The following is a 21,979-nucleotide window of genomic DNA, read 5'->3' as shown; positions in this document are numbered from 1 at the left end:
CGAACGAGACGCCCGCGGGCCACTGCAGGCCGTTAGGTACTCGACACTATTCTGACCCGAAATCGTCCTAAGTGTCGACATTTCACTGACCTCTGCTCCTCTGACTCCAACACTCTTTCCTGGCAGAAAACGTGATCGAAATGCCAGATAGATTTATGACCTCAGTGGTCTACCAGTGTATTCTTTGGGTAGTTGGTTGTGGCCACGGTTTGCCCCAGCGTATTGAAGCGTTCTGTGGGAGATTGCATTGCTTCCTTCAGCAAGGCAAATATGATGTTGAAATGCAAATAAAAGGAATGGCTGTGATCGCTGATAGAGTGGCATAAAATGAGTCTTTCATGATCGTAAACGGAGATTTAACCTTATTGTGAAGGGGTTTCTGAACTTCTTCGATGTCATAACATTTAGAGGTTTTTTTTTCTTCTTTTGCTTGGCATTATCTTCTTTTGCTTGCAGCTTTAATCTTTTCCAGATAGCATTCCTGTTCCAATCACTCTGGTTTCTGGTCACGTTTTAACAGCCGACAGCGATCTTTTTACATTTACGCATCAGTATTACAAACACAACGCAGTTTTAAGCTCACTAGTCTGCGTTTATCGTACGGGAACATCCCGCGCGCACTGGATGGTATCGTTCTCATATTGACATCGAGAGATTCCGTAACGAGAACCATTAACACATGGCAGTATTGCTCACACAGGCAAGCTGGTTACTGTCTATCGGGAGTCACGGACGCAGCTCGCAGGATGCTGATGCATAGCCGCACATAAATGCATAGCTACATAATCTACATAGCTAAACGTAGCTTAACATAGCTGCACAATGCAGGTGCCCTTAGCTACACGGCTGCACAATCACTGACCTGCCGAGCGCACCCAACCGAAGGGTCGCCTGCGAGAGGAGCTACCCCAACAAACCCGCACCAAACGCCCCCCCCCCCCCCCACCGTGCAGCTTCCGGCTGGAACTTTACACCTAAATGCATCGAGGTTTTACACGAGCGCAGACCCAGCGATTCTGCTCGAATCGGCGGACAGGAGCGCTCGCGCAAACACGAGTCGTTAGGCACTTGTGAGCTGGGCTCAGTGCATACATATTAAACAATGAACGTAGATTATTCACGATCACCTTGCAGCTCGTTAGGAAATCTTGCATTGGATAACAAGCATATCTAGATAATAATGTATATGCCTAGCATTTATAACGTATAAAAACTTGCATCAAATGCGCGACTGCACACACATGATTGATGCGTCACAGATATCAAAATGTTATATTAAGGTTCAACATTTACATAAGCAAAATATACCAGTAACATTATTCACATCAGCAGAACACATGCTAAATGATGAATGAGGTTCATTTTAATAAATGCTTCGATAAGAACACATCTGACATCCGTCGAATATATGGCAACCAACCCATCCTGAGTCAAAATAAAATGCAGAGACATAAAATTAAACAATTTACGAGCATTTTACTACCTCTTGCATCTACAAATAGTTCAACGCCTAAGCGCATTAAATATGCGCTGAATGATGGCACATTGTAGCCCATAAATAAAGCGTACCGAAAAAATGTAAATGAAACAAAGTGAAGTAACCCGAAAAACGACCCTTTCTAGCACTGCATGCAGCCCAAAAACGGGGCATGTTCAAAAACTCTTTCCCCCATTACCTAATTTTTCAAGTTATTTAGAACAGTTTTTTTCCTCTGAGTTTCCAGAATGTGAGCGGTACGGCCTCGTGTGAACTGTGCAGTGCTGCTCTTACCATACATTGTCTCCAAAGCCCTTATAATTTTGGGCTTTTATGCTGGGAAATAAGACATAACTTCTCTTATTTCCCAGCATGAGAGTGGCCCTAGTCCCATTACTCAGAGGCGGCGGAACGGGGAGGGCACCGGAGCACCGTGCCCCCCCCCCTTTGATTTTGGCATTTTAACATTAGCCCTATGGGCTGCATGGAAAGAATGGGACCAAAAGTCGGCAGTGCCCCCCCCCCCCTTAATTGAAGGTGTTCCGCCGCTACTGCCATTACTTATCCCTATGGGCAACATCCGTTGACCCTGCGCAATAATAAATAAGATAAATAAACCGACATGGCTGACGGGAGTCTTTAAATCGTAATCGATGCGCTCATTTCTCATTATTATTGCCTGGCTCGGGCCGCAGCGACACATAGGTAGGTACGTCGTGTTCAGAGGTACTGGTGGCCGCGGTTCACGGAGAGCACGTTGAACAGAATGGCGAATAGCGCACAGGCGAGCAGAACTCCGAGTCCCAGATATCGGATCAGCGGCTGGCGATGTTTCGGCGAGTGACTCCGCAGAATGGCCAGTCCCAGCGACAGGCCCGCCACCCCGCCGGCCAGGTGCGCAGCATAACTTACAGCCGGCTCCACAGATGACAGCACCAGCCAGTACCGGTGGTAGACGGCCAGGGCCGCGTCACAGACAGCGATCAGCAGTACCGCCAGGAGACGCTGCACGCCCAGCTCCATGTGGTTGTAATTCTGCCGGAGAAACAATAAATAAGAACTGCACTTTGGAGTTCCACTGATTTTGCGCTAAACTGAGAGGGCTACATGTAGTCTGCAGGCACAGGATCCTCTAAAAACAGCTATGCATCAGTGTAAATATGCCTACAATTCATTTTTCGATGTAGATCATAAAAGAGGATATACCCTTTGAGGCCTCCCTCTCCTCTCACCACTCACCAGTAGTACGTTGGCAATGTGAGCTGTCAGCAGCGCATACACCCCTCCCGACGCGCCGACCAGGTACACCTGGCGGCCAGCATCGCAAACTGAGGTTCCCAGACTGCCCGCCAAGACTCCGGCTAGGTAGATAGCGGCGACTCGGACCGTACCGTGGCCCAACTCCAAAGGCACCCCGACCGCCAGTTGAACCAGGAGGTTAAAGGTCAGGTGCCACCAGCTGAAAGGAACAGACGGCCGGGGTCAGAGGTCAGCTCACGGAACGTGACCTCAGGGGAGCAGGGGTCAAATTACCTACAGGTTTTGAGAGACGTCTTCTTTAGTGGTGTCTAAAAGCCAAAGAAAAGCGTGTCTGCTCACTCAAGATTAGGTTAGAGGCTTCACATGAGACTGAACCGACGTTCCGAACCAACATATCAAAGCAATGCATTTAACCATGACATTTACGATCAATACGTTGATCAGAAGCTAGCTCATATTGAAAGTACACGCAGCTGATGATATTGATATTGAACTGATGATGATACTGACCTGGTGTGTAACACCATATACGTGACGAGTCTCCAGAGTTCCCAGCTGCGGTCAGGTCGGTACACCAGAGCCGAATCCAGTGGTACCGTGCCCATGGAGCCGAGACGCACCACGGAGGTCAGGTCAGGGGTCAGGTCAGAGGTCACAGAGGTTCGGTCAGAGGTCACAGAGGTCAGTGAGGTCGCCGACGGTAGGTCAGAGGTCACAGGGGAGAGGTCAGAGGATGATGACCTCGCCGCGGCCAGTGCGCTATAGTAGACGAAGAAGCCCAGCTGGAACAGAGAAATAACGTTACGATCAATAGTTAGTAGAGCCGTCTCAATGTATCTATGATTCTATTCACTAGCTTTTTAGAACGTAAAAAGGAGCATAAAACATGTATTTTTTAAGTGAAATCTAAGGTAAAAATATAGCTTTCAATTTGCTTAATCAGCTTGCATTGAAGGCAAATGATGCAAAGCATGACGAGTACTTTGCAACAGACACGAGTAGGTACAGCCCACCGGCCACCGCTAAAGTAATGTGCGGTTTAACCCTCGCACGACCAGGCCATTTCTCATAACACGAACGACCAGGGGGGGGGGGGTTGTTACGACCCCCCCTGGCGTTTCGAAACGGAAGGCCGTAGAGCTTAGCGGAAAAAACCAACGGATTGCTCTCAACGAGATCTCGCGATTGGTGGTATATTTTTTGGTCCTAGGTCAACATTTGACCTACTTTTGACCGGTCAAAGGTCAAATTTTCGGAAAAATAGACTTTTTTCAACTTTCGGCGGCGATTGCGGCAAAACGGTGGGAGATATCGACTTGAAACCTTCACTATCGTGTTCCTTGATCAATTCTCTATCGTTTGGTATGTATTTCGTTTCCCTAGCTCTAAAATTGGCGCGTTGGGAGCGCCGGAAGTCGGCAAGGTCACAGTCGGCGGCAGAAATTCGAAAAATCAAAATTTAAATTTTTGAAATCTGATTGTATTTTTGGATTTGGGAGGTCCATTTGCTCCCTATAGAAGCTAATATTGCTGCATATTCCCATTGAGGTGACAAGAATTAGCAAAATAGTGGTTCGGGCGCTTTTCAAAAATAGTACCGGACGCTGTTCCTCTTGTGACGTCATAGCTCCGTGACCTGACCTGACCCGGTCAAATTTCTTATACCATATGATAGCCAATACTTGCCCCAACATGCATGGGAAGTTTCATCACGATCCATCAACCGATGTCCGTACCACCGGCAGGAAACCTCGGGCGTTGGCACTCAGTTTGTGAAAATCCGGCCGGAGGCTGTACCTCTTATGACGTCATAACTCCGTGACCTGACATGACCCGATCAAATTTTTTTCGGCAAAAGATGCGCAAAGGTTGCCCCAGAGGGTATTGAAAATTTCAGCCCGCTACGACAAGCCGTTTAGCGTGCACTTCGAAAAAACCTCAGGGGGGGGGTTGATACAACCCCCCCCCCCCTAGGCGTTCTAGGGTTAACCCATCTCAACGGACGGTTTTGACTGGCGATTTTTTAATGCGGAGTGATCGAAAAGAAGACGTCAATAGATAAAGTTGAAGCTGCAAGGGTAACGATACATGTAAACTACCTTCAAAGTTGCATTGTAGTCTGGCTAATCGTTCCTAAGCTTCAGAAGCAGAATATACCCATGACCGAAATCGCACATTACTTCTGTTGTGGACTGTACGTTCTTTTTTAAACTTATACTAGAGGTACAGGTTTACGCGATAACTGTATGTTTTGATATGTATGATTAACGGATGCATTAGTTTGGGTGTAGAAACTTGCATTTTTATTAGTATTATTTGTGTAGAACTGTGTAACTGCTTTGAATTGAACTGTAAAGTATTGATGGTGACGCATGCGAGTTGTTCGAGCCCTTTGTAAGTTAGGATGTTACTCAATTCAACCCTACCCTACCCTACCCTACTCCAACCCCTACACTACCCTAACCTACCCTACCCCTACCCTACCCTACCCCTACCCTACCCTACCCCTACACTACCCTACCCTACCCTACCCCTACCCTACCCTACCCCTACCCTACCCTACCCTACCCAACCCACTCTACCCTACCCTACCCTACCTTACAATCCCCTACCCTACCGTACCCTACCCTACCCTACCCTACAATCCCCTACCCTACCCTACCCTACTCTACCCTACCCTACCCTACCCTACTACCCTAACCTACCCTACTACCCTACCCTGCCCTACCCTACCCTACCCTTCCTAACTCTACCCTACCCTACCCTACCCTACCCTACTACCCTACCATAGCCTACCCTACCCTACTACCCTACCCTACCATACCCCTACCCTATCCTACCCCTACCCTGCCCTTACCCTATCCTACCCTTCCCTACCCTACCCTACCCTACCCTACCCTACCATACCCTACCATACCCTACCCTACCCTACCATACCCCTACCCTACCCTACCCCTACCCTGCCCTACCCTTACCCTACCCTTACCCTATCCTACCCTTCCCTACCCTACCCTACCCTACCCTACCCTACCCTACCCTCCATGGGTGGAGAACCTGCCCCGGCCACCCCGGCCGTGGCCGGGGTAACTTTCAGCCTACCCCGGCGCGGCCGGGGTAACTTTTCTACTCTTGTAAATCCTAAAAGCTGTCTCCATACGAGAAAAGAAAACTCACGCTCTTCGAATGTTGACTTCCATGGGCGTAATATTGCAAATCAGGTAGGTATTTACCATTTACTTAAAGGGACCCTCCCACCTTAACATTAGATTTGAGTTGAGATAGCCAAAATGGGGTCCCTGGCTCACAATTACCGGTTTCGGCACTCACAACATCGAGAAATGCCTTAAATCGGAAATATTGAATTTCAAAATTGCAGCATTTTGATTCAGAGGGGCTAATGCTTAGGAATACCCCTCTGAATGTGTGACGTCAGCGCAGATATCTAACGATTTTTTAATGTTTGACTAAAACGTTTTGTAGCACGCGGTGGTATATGCTATTTGCGCGCAACAACTGCCGCAAACGCCGCACTTCTAAAATAAAGTCGCTAGAAACAGCGGAGATCCCAAAAAAAGGTAAACAAAAGTAAAAGTCTAATATCTTGAAAACCGGTGAATACTTTTCGCTGAAATTTGGTAGATATTCGTTTTCGCTCTTTCGGAACCGAGCGACATCACTTTCATGCCAATTCATAAACTTTTTTGAAGGTGGGAGGGTCCCTTTAACTTGCCTTAACCCGCGCCCTGCTGGGGGGGGGTGTTTGAACACCCCCCCTTGTGGTTTTTCGCGAATATCTCAAAAACGGCGGCGCGGAGCGCCGCCGTTTTTGGTACACCTTATCATACATCAATTCTACACATGTTGTGAAAATTTCAGACCACGGTCATTCAAGGTCAGGTCACCAGGTCACTTGAAGTGACCTCACCTCATAAAAACTTTCAATGTCTGTCATAGCTACACCGAGTGACCGATCGCTTTGAAACTTTCAGCGATTGCTAAGAGCAATAGCATGTACAAAATGTATATCTCAGAATTTTGATATCGATGACCTAAGGTCAGGTCAATTTTGCGACCTCCACATTATAAGTCAATGGGAGAAAATTGAAATGCGCCTCTTTTGGATGAAAGACATTATAAACACTCCCAAACACCGAATTACAAGTGGTTTAGACACACTGAACTTGAAAATGGTGTCCGTGACCCTTGTTTATGCCCTGAGGTCATCTTAGGTCACGAATGGTATCTAACAGTTTTTCGCAAATAACTTTTGATAGAGGCATGCTAGAGCGATGAAAACTCCTTAGATGTGTTCAGCTCGACGATACGGATCGACTGATATGCAACATGACCCTTTCCGGTCAGGTCATGACCTTGACCTGAGGTCAAATTTTCAAGTTGACCTTTCAAGGTCAAGTTATAGTTCATTCGATGCGTCTTGACGAGAGGAACACGATGCCGGTAAAAGTAAGCTCGTACAAGGCTTGGGTCAAAAGTTATTGCAGAAAAACTGTTTTCGAAAAAATCGGTTATTTTTGCAGTTTTTGCCCCCTGCAGGCAAAACCGTTGACGTTAGGTCAAATCTGAGAGAATTACTCAGAAAGGGCGTTAATAGGGCTATCGAATGCGCTTTTCCGCGGCGCTGTAGCTCTATTGGTTCCCGAGTTATGCGTTGGCTTCTTGGAAATTTTCGACATTCGACCTGGAAATCGGCGAAATTTTGCCTTCAATGACCTCTGGTGACCTGACCTTTGACCTGACCAAAAAATTGACCGAAGTGATTTCGTCATTATTTTTGACGCTCTTTCGAACGCCGCCTTCCGCGTATCGCTACGTGGCCCAGGAGCCGAGTTACAAGGGGGGGTGTTCAAACACCCCCCCCCCAGCAGGGCGTGGAAATCCAGGACCCCCAGCAGGGCGCGGGATAATCTCCAACCCTAAGACCCGCGTGTGGTCGCCAATGCCAAGATTGCTCTCAAATCCTGTTCAGTTTCGAAATTTTGGCGCACCTTCGGCGCACTTTTTCAAAACTACTGCTTGACCTCATTGCCTTCAACTGACCTGCCACCAACCGCAACCACACCCGTTTATGAGCGTACCCGTCAGGGTGCTCATAAACACCGAGCGGCCATCATGCTTCGAACTCGGACTGTTGTAACCGGGCCGAGTGCTCTCGCCACGCGGAATCCAACGCTCTAGCAACTGAGCTACGAGACCGGGACCGGTCGATATTCCTGGATCGACTCCCTGTTTGTATTATAAGAGCCGCCCAACATTGAAAAAGGCTACGCCCGTGGATGTCAGTGACCTATTTTAGTGCTTTGCTTGGTTCGATCTGTAAATTTCTCTGTAAAGATTCTACTATGGTGAGTTGTCTTTTTGTAGCTATTTTGAGACACAATAAAAAGCTGAAAACGCAACATTTAGGTACTCAAAATGGCATATGGTTTGGTTTGGGTTCGGTGTGAAATTGGAAGTTTAAGAAAAAAGAAATAATAATTTAAAAGCAAATTGCCTTTTCGATCATTCCAAAAATGTTATGAATAATACGGTGTCGGATACAACGCTCATCCTTGAGCAAACACAGCATCCTATTCCATGCGTCAGAATAGGGGTTTGATGATGACCGTTGAGAACAACGTGAGTATATCGTCTTCCCGCGACTATCGGTCGCCGGCCGGGGTAACTTTTTCAAACATTCTCCACCCATGCTACCCTCCCTACCCTACCCTACCCTCCCTACCCTACCCTACCCTATCCTATACTACCCTACCCTACCCTTCCCTACCCTACCCTACCCTACCCTACCCTTCTACCCTACCCTACCATACCCTACTACCCTACCCTACCCTACCCTACCCTACCCTACCCTGCTACCCTACCGTACTCTACCCTACCTCACCCTACCCTACCCTACCCTACCCTACTACCCTAACCTACCCTACTACCCTACCCTACCCTACCCTACCGAACTCTACCCTACCCTACCCTACCCTACCATACCCTACCCTACTACCCTACCATACCCTACCCTATCTTACCCTACCCTACCCTACCCTACCCTACCTTACCCTACCCTACCCTAGTCCCTACCCTACCCTACCCTACTACCCTACCCTACCCTACCCTACCCTACCCTACCCTACCTTACCCTACCCTACCCTACCCTTACACTACCCTACCCTACCCTACCCTACCCTATCCTACCCTACCCTACCCTACCCTACCCCTACACTACCCTAACCTACCCTACCCTACCCTACCATACCCTACCCTACCTTACACTACCCTACCCTACCCTACCCTACCCTACCCTACCCTACCCTACACTACCCTACCCTACCCTACCCTACCCTACCCTACCCTACCCTACCCTACCCTACCCAACCCTACACTACCACCGACAGTCCAAGTTTCAGCTAAATCGGCCCAGAAACGGCTGAGATATTGCAAAAACAAATTAGTTGTATTTACTGGCGAATCCCCTTGGCGAGCGGTGCCTTGTGTCGGCCTTCGTTGGCTCTGATGCTTTTCACTTAGTTTTCTAAGCGAACAACTGAACCTAAAGCACGTGCCTTCTGCTCGGCACCGGTCGCGCCCCCACCACGTGCACACCGCTGAACCCACACCGTCGAAAATTTAATGCGACAAATGAGTGCACGCGATCGACTTGGCGTGAAAATTTCACCCCCGTAGCCCTTACCGTTCCCGAGCAATAGCCTGTTTTTGCCGATTCTAATGCTAACCCTATGGCGCACATGAGCACGCGCCACGGGCGCACCCCCGACCGAATCGTGCCCAAAATTTAATACGACCTGTTGAATGACGTGACCCACGAGTCGTGAAAATTTCACCCTCCTGCGTCAATCGACGGCGCCTTAATAAGCCTTTTAGGGAGTAACCCCGACGGCGGCGGCGAACTTTTTAAGATTTATAATAGTAGACTAGAGGTACAGGTTTACGCGATAACTGTATGTTTTGATATGTATGATTAACGGGTGCATTAGTTTGGGTGTAGAAGCTTGCATTTTTATTGGTATTATTTGTGAAGAACTGGGTAACTGCTTTTAATTGAACTGTAAAGTATGATGGTGATGCATGCGAGTTGTTCGAGTCCTTTGTAAGTTAGGATTTTACTCAATTCAACCCTACCCTACCCTACCCTACCCTACCCCTACCCTACCCTACCCCTACACTACCCTACCCTACCATACCCTACCATACCCTACCCTACCCTACCCTACCCTACCCTACCCTTACACTACCCTACCCTACCCTACCCTACCCTACTCTTACCCTACCCTACCCTACCCTACCCTAACCTACCCTACCCTACCCTACCCCTACACTACCCTACCCTACCCTACCATACCCTACCCTACCCTACCCTACCCTACCCTACCCTACCCTTACACTACCCTACCCTACCCTACCCTACCCTACCCTACCCTACCCTAACCCTACCCCTAAATTACCCTTACCTACCCTACCCTACCCTACCCTACCCCTACACTTCCCTACCCTACCCTACCCTACCCTACCCTTACACTACCCTACCCTACCCTTACACTACCCTACCATACCCTACCCTACCCTACTTTACCCTACCCTACCCTACCCCTACCCTACCCTACCCTACCCTACCCCTACCCTACCCCTACCTCTACCCCTACACTACCCTACCATACCCTACCCTACCATACCCTACCCTACCCTACCCTACCCTTACCCTACCCTAACCCTACCCTACCCTACCCTACCCTACCCTACCCTACCCTACCCTACCCTTACACTACCCTACCCTACCCTACCCTACCCCTACACTACCCTACCCTACCCTACCCTAACCTAACCTACCCTACCCTTCCCTAAACTACACTACCACCAACAGTCCAAGTTTCAGCTAAATCGGCCCAGAAACGGCTGAGATATTGCAAACACAAATTTATCGTATTTACTGGCGAATCCCCTTGGCGAGGGGTGCCCGGCGCCGGTATTCGTTGTCAAAGGTCAATGACCTTCCGGCTCTGATTATTTCCAGTCAGTTTTTAAGCGAACAACTGAGCCTAAAGCACGTGCCCTCTGCTCGGCGCCGGTCGCGGCCCCATCACGTGCACACCGCTGAACCCACCCCCTCAAGAATTTAATACGACAAATTAGTGCACGCGATCGACTTACAGCGAAAATTTCACCCCCGTAGCACTTACCGTTTCCGAGCAATAGCCTGTTTTTGTCGATTCTAATGCTAACCCTATGGCGCACATGAGCACGCGCCACGGGCGCACCCCTGGCCGCATCGTGCCCAAAATTTAATACAACCTGTTGAATGACGTGACCCACTAGTCGTGAAAATTTCACCCTCCTGCGTCAATCGACGGTGCCTTAATAAGCCTTTTAGGGAGTAACCCCGACGGCGGCGGCGAACTTTTTAAGATTTATAATAGTAGACTAGAGGTACAGGTTTACGCGATAACTGTATGCTTTGATATGTGTGATTAACGGATGCATTAGTTTGGGTGTAGAAACTTGCATTTTTATTGGTATTATTTGTTAAGAAGTGGGTAACTGCTTTTAATTGAACTGAACTAAGATGCATGCGAGTTGTTCGAGCCCTTTGTAAGTTAGGATGTTACTCAATTCAACCCTACCCTACCCTACCCTACCCTACCCTACCCTACCCTACCCTACCCTACCCTACCCTACCCTACCTACCCTACCCTACCCTTACACTACCCTACCCTACCCTACCCTACCCTACCCTACCCTACCCCTACCCCACCCTAACCTACCCTACCCTACCCTACCCTACCCTACCCTACCCTACCCTACCCTTACCCTACCCTTACCCTACCACTACCCCTACCCCTACACTACCCTACCCTACCTCTACCCCTACTCCTACACTACCCTACCCTACCCCTACACTATACCCTACCCCTACACTACCCTACCCTACCCTACCCCTACCCTACTCTACCCTGCCCCTAACCCTACCCTACCCCTACCCTACTCTACCCTACCCCTAACCCTACACTACCCTACCCTACCCCTACCCTACCCTATCCTACCCTTACCCTACCCTACCCTAGTCCCTACCTTACCCTACCCTAACCTACCCTACCCTACCCTACACTACCCTAACCTACCCTACCCTACCCTACCCTACACTACCCTAACCTACCCTACCCTACCCTACCCTACCCTACCCTACCCTACCCTACCCTACCCTACCCTACCCTACCCTACCCTACCCTACCCCTACCCTACCCTACCCCTACCCTACCCTACCCTACCCCTACCTACCCTACCCTACCCTACCCTACACTACCACCGACAGCCCAAGTTTCAGCTAAATCGGCCCAGAAACGGCTGAGATATTGCAAAAACAAATTTATCGTATTTACTGGCGAATCCCCTTGGCGAGCGGGGCCTTGTATCGGCCTTCGTTGTCAAAGGTCAATGACCTGCCGGCTCTGATGCTTTTGACTCAGTTTTTAAGCGAACAACTGAGCCTAAGGCACGTGCCCTCTGCTCGGCGCCGGTCGCGGCCCCATCACGTGCACACCGCTGAACCCACACCGTCGAAAATTTAATACGACAAATGAGTGCACGCGCTCGACTTGGCGTGAAAATTTCACCCCCGTAGCCCTTACCGTTCCCGAGCAATAGGCTGTTTTTGCCGATTCTAATGCTAACCCTATGGCGCACATGAGCACGCGCCACGGGCACACCCCCGGCCGATTCGTGCCCAAAATCTAATACGACCTGTTGAATGACGTGACCCACGAGTCGTGAAAATTTCACCCTCCTGCGTCAATCGACAGCGCCGCAATAAGCCTTTTAGGGAGTAACCCCGACGGCGGCGTGGGCGTGGGCGGCGGCGGACTTTTTAAGATTTATAATAGTAGATTGGCATAATTCCCGACGCTTCTCTGGCGGCGTCACATGCAGCGCTTAGTCACCCTAAAACCACCGTCTGCGCGGCGCGTCATAAGTGCAACCAGTGCGCCAAAACTGCCACCGGGGCGCCATAAACGTCGTCGCGCCGGCTAGACGTCTGCGCCACCCCCGGTGGTCCGTCTGGCGGGGGGGGGCTGGGGGGAGGGACGGTACCGGTCTCCCTTTGATGAGGCAGCACAATGGTTTGCGGTTGGGTGGTCGATCCCCCTTCCCAGCCCCATAGTAACGGGATAGTGGGGTAGGCCCGTATCGGGTCAGCCGAGTGCTGAGTAGGTCTCTGCAGCGTGCTTCTGCAGGCTCAGCATCGGCTGCAAAACTGCAGGGCAGAAGCTTTCCTGAGCTAGCTTGTTGGTGCATCTACCCATCGCTGCACTGTGTTGCTGTCGTGCATACTGCAACATGTGGCCGATTGTTACTAGAGGAACATGTAAAAGCCTATCAGCGAATATGAGGATTTGTTAAACAGCTCAGATGGGAGACTAAAGGGACCTCCTTAATTCTTGCCTCCTTTTGTTCAGCCCAGCGGCGTATTTAGAAAATCGCGAAGGGGGGGGCCAAGGGTTTGGAGGGCGCCACCTCACCCAAGGAGGGCGCCATACGGTCGCGAGATAAAAAATCGCTCAGTGGGGGTTGGGGGGTTGGGAGGCGTTTTTTACCATGCCACCAGTTTTTTTTTTTGCGTAACCTCGTATAGGTCGTGCTGCATTGATTTTGCATCGTGTGTATTCTTTATACTCCAGGTCACAAAAGGTCAAGTGTTCTTGAAATGCTGCGCCGAAGGCGCGCGAAATTTTTGAAAACAACCTTTTCCTCCGCTTTTTAGGCACGCCTTTTATACGATCACTGTTCAAAGCTCCTCTCGCTCTTTTACCAAATTTGAAGGTGTAAAAAATACCTAAGGTTTGGTCGGGCCGCTGCCACACAAACTGTACAGAAAGCTTGGCTCATGGGTGTCGATGTATAAAAGTTTATTGGCGGTGGCATATCTACGCACCAGATCACTGTATCGGATTGATACCGGAGCGCGAGATGCGTAAACATCATCCAAATTACCTCAGACCAGCCTTCATAGCCTTCTCACAGATGCATACAGTGTACCCACATAACCAGTTTCAATCACCGAAACTTAAGATGCCTGCTGTTGCGCCCGAACCTGTTGACAATACTTAATCGTAATCCATATAGATGCCATGATGCACGTAAAGTAGGATCAATCCGTTAAGACCAAAGACGTGTTTTATGCATCGTAGAGCGTAGATAGTTTTGGTAGGTATAGATACTTCATTCATTGTGCTGAATGCACGTTCATTTGTGGCAGTTTTCACAGGCAAGACATCAACTATGTGCAATAGAACGACTAAGTTGAAAAACATGCCAAAGGAGTAAATAAATGATAGGAGGGCAGCGATCAACGGATGTTGCCAGTAGGTAGAAGGGCTGCGATCCACAGGAGGGCACTAATAGGTAGAAGAGCCCCGATCAACATCCCGAGTTTCGACAGTAGGGCACCGATAGGTAGGAAGTTGGCGAGCAGCAGGAGGGCGCCAATGGATAGAAGGGCAGCGATCAACAGGAGGGCACCAATAGGTAGGAGGGCGCCGATCAACAATCAACAGGAGGGCGCCACCAGGTAAGAGGGTGGCGAGGAACAGGAGAGCACCAATAGGAGGGTGGCGATCAACAAGAGGTCGCCAATAGGTGGGAGGGCGGTCATCAACTGGAAGTCGCCAATGAGCGGAAGGGTGACGATTAAAATGGGGGTGGCAATGGTGAGGAGGGCGCCTTTGCTCAAGAGGATGACACGAACAGGAGGGCGTCTGTGCGGAGGGCGCTGGTCAACAGGAAGGTGCCAGTGGATAGGAGGGCGGTGATCAACAGGAGGGTGCCAGTGGTTAGGAGGGCGGCGATCTACACGAGGGCGCCAATGGGAGAAGGGCCCCGATTAACATTCAACAGGAAGGACTAGGGAACCAATAGGTAGGAGGGCGGCACTGAACAAGAGGGTGCCAAAAGGGAGAAAGGCGGCCTTCAAAATTTCACATGAGGGCTCAATAGGTAGGAGAGCGCCAATAATTATGAGGACGCCGATCAGCAGAAGGGCGGCAATGTGTAGCAGGGTGGCGACCTACAGGAGGGCGCCTTCGGGTGAGAGGGCGCTTATTTACAGGACAGCGGATTACATAGGCGACCACCGTTACGCTTAGAGAGCTACAGCCTACAAATGTGGTTGGAGGGCGCCCGAGGGAGCCCTCCAACCGTATTTGGAGGGCGTATTTGGAATGGGCGTCCTCCGAGGGCGCCCTCCATCCGTATTTTCCCTGTAAACACATTCGCGATTGGAGGGCGCCCTCCAGTCGCGATTGTTTTTCGATTCGATTATATCACAATTGCATTTGCGATTGGAGGGCGCCTTCGGCGCCCTCCAATCGCAAAGGGCGCCTTCGGCGCCCAAGGGGGGGGCCATGGCCCAGTGGCCCCCCCCCTGCCTACGCCCCTGGTTCAGCCCAAGCTCAGTGATTAAAATAATTTAACTCATAGATTACATAAGCCTTCTAGTCTAGCATCAATAATCACGTTTAAGTCGCACATGAAATCAGCACTGCTGTATATAAAACACATCAGGTAGAAACCATACAAAATAAAAGCAAACAGCGCATATTTTATGGCTTGTGTTAACACGCGCAGTGGAAGGGTTGCGAGTACTACGCCCAGTGGAAGGGGGGGGCGGATGTCGCCCCCCCCCCCTAAGATCTCAGCTCCCAGTGGAGCTAGAAAGACGAAATTTGGAGGGTAGGTGGGGGCCGTGGGGAACTCTGTTGTGTGTGAATTTCATGACCCTAGGTCAATATCTTCAAGGTCAAATGAGGTCAAATGTGGTCAAATCTGCCATATTAGCGACTTTTTTGCGTTTACACGCCGATAACTCAAAAAGTTACGGGCCGATTTTTTTAAATCTTTCACTATACGAAAGAACAAACATTGGTGAGTATGTATGGTGAATTTCTAGATAATCCAACAATAAATATGGCAGTTAGAAGCCTGCTAAGGGTAAGATGTCGCCGGCTGAAGCGGCGTCGGCCGACGCGGGAAACGCGGCAATCACAATTTTGTGTTTACACACTCATAACTCAAGTTGTTACCGGCCGATTTTCAAAATTCTTTAACCATATGATTGCTTGTACATTTCTCAGTCTTCTCACCGAATTTGACGCGAATCTAATATAATTAGCGGTAAGGAGCGCGATGTAAAGACGGAACCGTCCCGCCCCGGCACAGTCTACAATTCAGGCGGCGCGTAACGGCTAGCGCCGGCCGCCGCGCCGCCGCGCCGCCGCGGCGGCAGGATGTTTGACTTTACACCGCTATTACTAGAAAAGTTGTGAACCGATTTTCTTACTTCTTGCACGAGAAGATCCGCAATTCAATTCTGGACAGGTAGCCGAAATTTCACATTGATATTATGCTTGCGACGCGAGTTACTGGCGAAAAACAGGAGGGGTGGGCGAAATCCGCCCCCCCCCCTTCCACTGCGCGTGTTAATAGTCCACCAACAAAGCATCTCTGGCCCCCGCAGGGCTCTGTCCCAGCTAGAAACAGTTTGCCGCATCCGGTCCCGGCTTGCTCAGCGGCTACTGCAAACCCTCACCACGCACCTCGCCTCCCCCTCCCCTCCCCTGCGGCAGGTCGACTCCCAAATATTATCCTCCCCCAACCCCCCTCCGTCGGCCAGACATCAGCTGACTGAAACTGCCGGAAACTGGCTCCCGGCGCCGTCTGGCAGCGCCAATGACGTCACAAGCAACGCCTGGCAACACGGTGACCCCTGACAGGGCGACCTCTAGCCTATACCTAGACCCGAGCGCCGGCCGCTGACGCTGCTGCCGGGCCTGGTCCGCCCCCGCACCGCCCCCGTCCCCGCCCCCGCCCCCGCCCTAAGGTGCTCTGATCTCATCTCAGTGAGTCGTAGGCGGCCCGGCGGCGAGCAGATTGGTTGCAAAACATTGCAAGTTCAGCCGCATATATCCACTTAACGGAGTCCTTTCTAGCTCACTATCCTGTGCGACACTTATAAATGTTCGGAAGGTAATGTTCCCAATGATGGAACCAGCCAGGTGTCTGTTGTTCAGTGGGGGTCTGTTTGTTTTGTTTCTCGGACGCCCAGCTAGGCCAAATCGTCGACAGCGGGCCTCGCCAAGTCGTGTTTCGGCCCCGGCTGGTCCGAATATAGAGCGAGGTGCTGTTTTGCTGGATAGCTCAGGCTTGAAGCTATTTGATTGGCAATTATACTGATCGCTGGCTGTTGTGGATATTGCTAATGACATCCGAATGACATCGTAGGTCAGCAATACAGCCTACTGCCAAAAGTCACGGTTTTGGGGTTGGGATAGCCTGGACAAAGACAGGAGAGGAGCTGAGAGGGAAGAGAACGGTTGACCTCGGCAGCCCCAGGCGCCGCGGAACGGGTGGCATCTGGTGACGTCACTGACCCTAATCGGTTACGTCACAGAGGTGAATTGGTGACGTCAGTGACCTGAATCGGTTACAACAGTGCACTAGCCAGAATCGGTGACGCATCGGATTCAGGGATCCAAGAAAGAAACGGATACCTACTGCATGCATCATAATGTGCACAAGATAATTGGGTTAAATAGTCACGCGAAATGCCGCCAATCTCGATGGATAGCTCAGATATCCTCCAGCCTTCAATTACGTGGTAGCTAGGAAAGCTTATATTTGATCCCCTAGATGTCACTAGCGGTAAGCGCCTGGAAGTATACTGTGCCGCATGACAGGTGATACGCACATTTGACTACAGGTGGCAGCAGCAGCAACAGCGTAAATGGTTCGCTCCATCGCGTCGGGGCGAAATGATCGCTGCGGTTATCTTCGAGTGACTTTGAAAGCATGTCTCATGTCTCCAAAACGTAATAAAAAGCAGCTATCAAGCATCAACAGTCAACACACCTTTGCGAGCACACATATCTAACGTTGTAACAGCTCACGATACGCACACACAGCGTGACTATCGTTTCCGAAACAGACACGATTTGTGACAGCTTAGACAGCCCCCCGGCATGCTACGCCTAAACTGTCAGCTAAAACATATGGCTGAGTGTGTGAGATTAATCAGCAAACGTCGAATCAAATCCGGTTCGTGTAAACCTTACGCCGTTTAAATATCCCCGGCAGACTAAATATTGGCACGAGATTGAAAGGGGTAAATTAATGAAAATCCACAGTCATTATTTTACGAGAGAGGCTGCTTATCTCTTAGCCATAGCGCACGCTTCCTGCCGACTTTCGCTAATTTACCAGCATTCATCATACATGAAGTCGTCGAGCTGTACGAGCTGTACCTACTGTACCTACCTAAAAGAATGGACTGTAATCGCCACGCCCCGCGTGGATTGTCCATGAAGGTAATACAATACAATACAATACAATACTGTCGCAATTTGAATAACAAACAACGCCTACTCACCTCAAGAAGGGTGACAGACAGGATAAAGACGGGTGGAGATTTGCAGCGATGGAGGTCGGCGTGGGACTGTTCCTCCCGGTCATCGAGTGGACAGGCCTCCACGTGATACCACTTCCCCATCCTGAAACACAGGGCAGAGCATGGCACAAGTGAGCCGGACAGGTCAATGCAATCGGTGGAGGTGGGATAAAATTAAAATGCGGTGCATGCTGTTACGAACGAAGGACTTGTGTGTTGATGCGGATGAGACACTTCGTAAGCTGCAATGATAAAAAAATCGTTCCGTGTCACAAAACAAAGTCGAATAAGTGGTATGTAAGGTCGTGTATAGGTCGTGAACATTTCATCAAATCCGAGCCTAACCACGCATGCTCAGTGTGCTTATTTTTGGCCAAGTTGCGACGATTGCCACGTCACGGAAGGGCTCGCTGACCTCACTGGAGTCTATTTCCGGTGAAACAAATATTCGGCTGTCATCTGCAAGCAGACCATCTGCTCTGACCGCCACTGCAATGGTTTGCTCTGATCATCTTTACGTCATCAGCAGATTTAGATGGGGCGGCGCAAGCTGACGTATGACGGATTTTGACGTAAAGCCTGCCCGCACGCGGCACGTGCAGGCTAGAGGTTAGCTGGGTTGTAACTAGACGGGATTGGGATCGGGAGAAGGCTTGGAGAACGGGGCTGAGAGACGGGTTGCAGTGAGTGGGGAGCAGGGACTGGGTGGGATACAGGATTGAGGACACGAAGCTGAAGATTGAGGACAGAAGTACGAGTACAGACCTGAAGATTGAGGACAGACTGAGGGGCAAAGAGTCGAAAATTGAAACATTATGCTGATCTGGTACCGAATATTGAAAGATAAATGCTTGCGTCTGAGGGTTAGGTACATAATGCAAATGCATACACAAATAAAGAAAAATACTGGAGTTCTATCCCAAACGTCTTTTATTGCGAAAAGCCTACTAAGCATGCACGTATTATGCGATCGCAAGATACCGTGTTACATTGCCTCCTGACTTATGTTATTTCACGCGTCACACCAATGCATTGCATGTTATGTAGCCGTGAAGGTTGAGCTGTCTTGGAGCATGTCAGGATCAGCTGGTATATTTTCCTGCATACCATTGGATTATATTTCCGTAATTAGCACCTCAGTTCATGGAACATACCAGTTGCAACCATGTGAAATGACAAGAAAATAAACAGAGGCATTACAGACGTAAGCATGTTTTGCATTGTCTCAGTAGGTGGCATGACGTATATGATGGTTTGACAGCATGTTACATGTATAATTACCACCTTGAAACGTGAGTTACGTGCAGATCTACGTATGCATATAGGAAGTGCGACTCATATGAGCATAACGCGACGTTTAGCATTGAAGGAGCCCGTCGGCCCGATCAAGTGTTTTCTAGTGCTTGACATGCCCTCAAATATTGCGACCTGGACGGAAAAATAATAGCCATTTTCACGACAGACTATCCGGCGAATGCACCTGATTTGACCAAATCTGCACCTAATTTCTTTTACAGCAAATATCTTCATTAGAATGAAGATATTTGAGGACAAGAAAGTTCTAAGAAATAAATTCATAGAACTATGAATTTATTTCAGTGTTTTAAAGGGACCCTCCCACCTTCAAAAAAAGTTAATGAATTGGCATGAAAGTGATGTCGCTCGGTTCAGAAAGAGCAAAAACGAATATCTACCAAATTTCATCAAAAAATATTCACCGGTTTTCAAGATATTAGACTTTTACTTTTGTTTACTTTTTGGGATCTCCGCTGTTCCTAGCTACTTTATTTAGTGCGGCATTTGTTGCGCGCAAAGCAGCATATACCACCGCGTGCTACAAAGCGTTTTAGTCAAACATTTAAAAATCGTTAGATATCTGCGATGACGTCACACATTCAGAGGGGTATTCCTATGCATTAGCCCCTCTGAATCAAAATGCTGCAATTTTGAAATTCAATATTTCCGATTTAAGGCATTTCTCGATGTTGTGAGTGCCGAAACCGGTAATTGTGAGCCAGGGACCCCATTTTGGCTATCTCAACTCAAATCTAATGTTAAGGTGGGAGGGTCCCTTTAATCGATGATGAGGCCTCTTGCACCAAACTACCTAGCTAGGTAAAATCGAAAAACCGGTTTCAGAATAAGCTAATCAAACGGTTGCAAATTTGTTTGCAATAGCCCAATACATAATCCTACAGGTGCTTGGTAAATTTTACACGCAAATTGTCACATTTGAGTCTTGGATTGGGCATACGATGCAAAATAATCCAAGCATTGGTGCAAGAGGCCTATGCTCTCTGATAATATGACTAAGCAGGCATATAAGCAATTAGTGCAACCCTAGCTGATGGCTGCTAAGAGACACACTGAACCTGATTTGACCAAATCTACACCTAATCTGTACTAGATGTGCACCAAATGTGTACCAGATGGCCGTCGTGAAAACGGGTAATAGCGAACATATGGCCTATTCAGTGATGACTCACTGAACTCACTTTGACTCACTTTGAGTGACTCAAAGCTGTTGAACTGCGAAGTCATAGCAAAAACATGCGAAGTTAAAATGAAAAAGTAAAAGGTTTTAGCAACATATCAAAGAAATGATAGCTTTTAGTGCACTGTGTGTCTTCCTTGATCAGAATGTAACGCTTTTCAATATTGCTTTCATTACTTTATAGTCTTTTGCTTATAAAAAAGTATGATATCCCTCTCACAAAAAAAGACAAAAATGAACAACCAATATAGATAAGCTTGAGACAAAGCCTTCTTTTTTCCACCGCACAAGGGTGAGCGAAGTGCTACAAACTTTTGATTATCCCCAGGAATCCTTATCCCGTTTTCTATCAAGATGCCACGAGTGACGTCACACTGCTGCCCACATGACGTCACGCATAGCTCCGATCACGGTGGACCCACCTCCGCGCGATGACGTCAGCAGGTCAGAGGTCGTGTCGTTTCCAGTTCGTTCGAGAGTCGCCAGCAGCAGCTGCTCGGCTCCGCCGCTCCGGAGTCATGACTCGGCGGTGTCAGGGTCAAACCGAGGTCACGCCGGGTCACTCAGAGGTCAGGTAGGTGTCAGATGAGGTAGGTGCTTCTCAACGGTATCATATTCGACTAATCGGCCCTTAGGTCAATGAATGACCCATTGCACACTGAATATTGACCAACTCACTCGAGAGATCTTCTTTGAAAACGGTTCGGTTGTATCGCCGACGCCGAGGGTTGCTTGACGTGAAGGTCACCACGGATCACTGCAGGTTTTCAGAGATCACCGAAGGTCACCGCAGTCCACCCGAGACTCGGACGAATATGCCCTGACCCCTCACCGCCCACCCACCAATAGTGCTGCAGCTGGTCGACTGAGCTCGCAGCCCGACGGGTCGGCGTTTTATGCCCTCCCCGCTCCTCCCCCGTCCCTCCCCTGCCGGCGCGCTGCAACATGAGTCTCGTCGGTACCGTCGGCCGTCGCAGACGACGATCAGCTGACTGGCTGGCTGACGGCCGAGTCTAGCCAGGTTCGGCTGCACCGACTCGGCGGAGTCCGAGTCGACGGGGTGGGGAGAGTCAGGGTCAAATTCGAGGCTGACGATTGGAAATTTGCAATCGGCGAGAAAAGGAGGCTAAGGAATAGACTATTTTATTTTTCGGTGGGTAAGCATTGGTATAAATCTGATAAGGATTAGCAGCTTTATTAGCGGCCACGGTCTCAAAGGTCTTGAAATGTTTGCAAAATCATGAAACCAAAAACTTTGAACAAAATGCGGCCTACGTCCTATGACAAGATA

General features: G+C 49.4%; 1 protein-coding gene across 1 annotated transcript; it reads right to left on the bottom strand.

The window, feature by feature from the left end:
• Positions 1 to 424: 424 nt before the first annotated feature.
• On the bottom strand, positions 425 to 21,630 carry LOC122366937 (protein rhomboid-like). Its single transcript, XM_043339609.1, has 5 exons — positions 21,111 to 21,630; positions 18,177 to 18,297; positions 3,248 to 3,519; positions 2,717 to 2,936; positions 425 to 2,512 (listed from the first exon to the last, which is right to left on the bottom strand). The coding sequence occupies exons 2-5, from the start codon at positions 18,294 to 18,296 to the stop codon at positions 2,198 to 2,200; spliced, it is 927 nt and encodes a 308-aa protein (XP_043195544.1). The 5' UTR covers position 18,297; positions 21,111 to 21,630; the 3' UTR covers positions 425 to 2,197.
• Between the last annotated feature and the right edge of the window lie 349 nt (positions 21,631 to 21,979).

This window comes from Amphibalanus amphitrite, unplaced genomic scaffold (genome assembly GCF_019059575.1).
Source record: "Amphibalanus amphitrite isolate SeventyFive unplaced genomic scaffold, NRLGWU_Aamphi_draft 000840F_arrow, whole genome shotgun sequence".
In the NCBI taxonomy this organism is placed as follows: Eukaryota; Metazoa; Arthropoda; class Thecostraca; order Balanomorpha; family Balanidae; genus Amphibalanus; species Amphibalanus amphitrite.
This window is presented reverse-complemented; position numbering and strand designations above follow the sequence as displayed.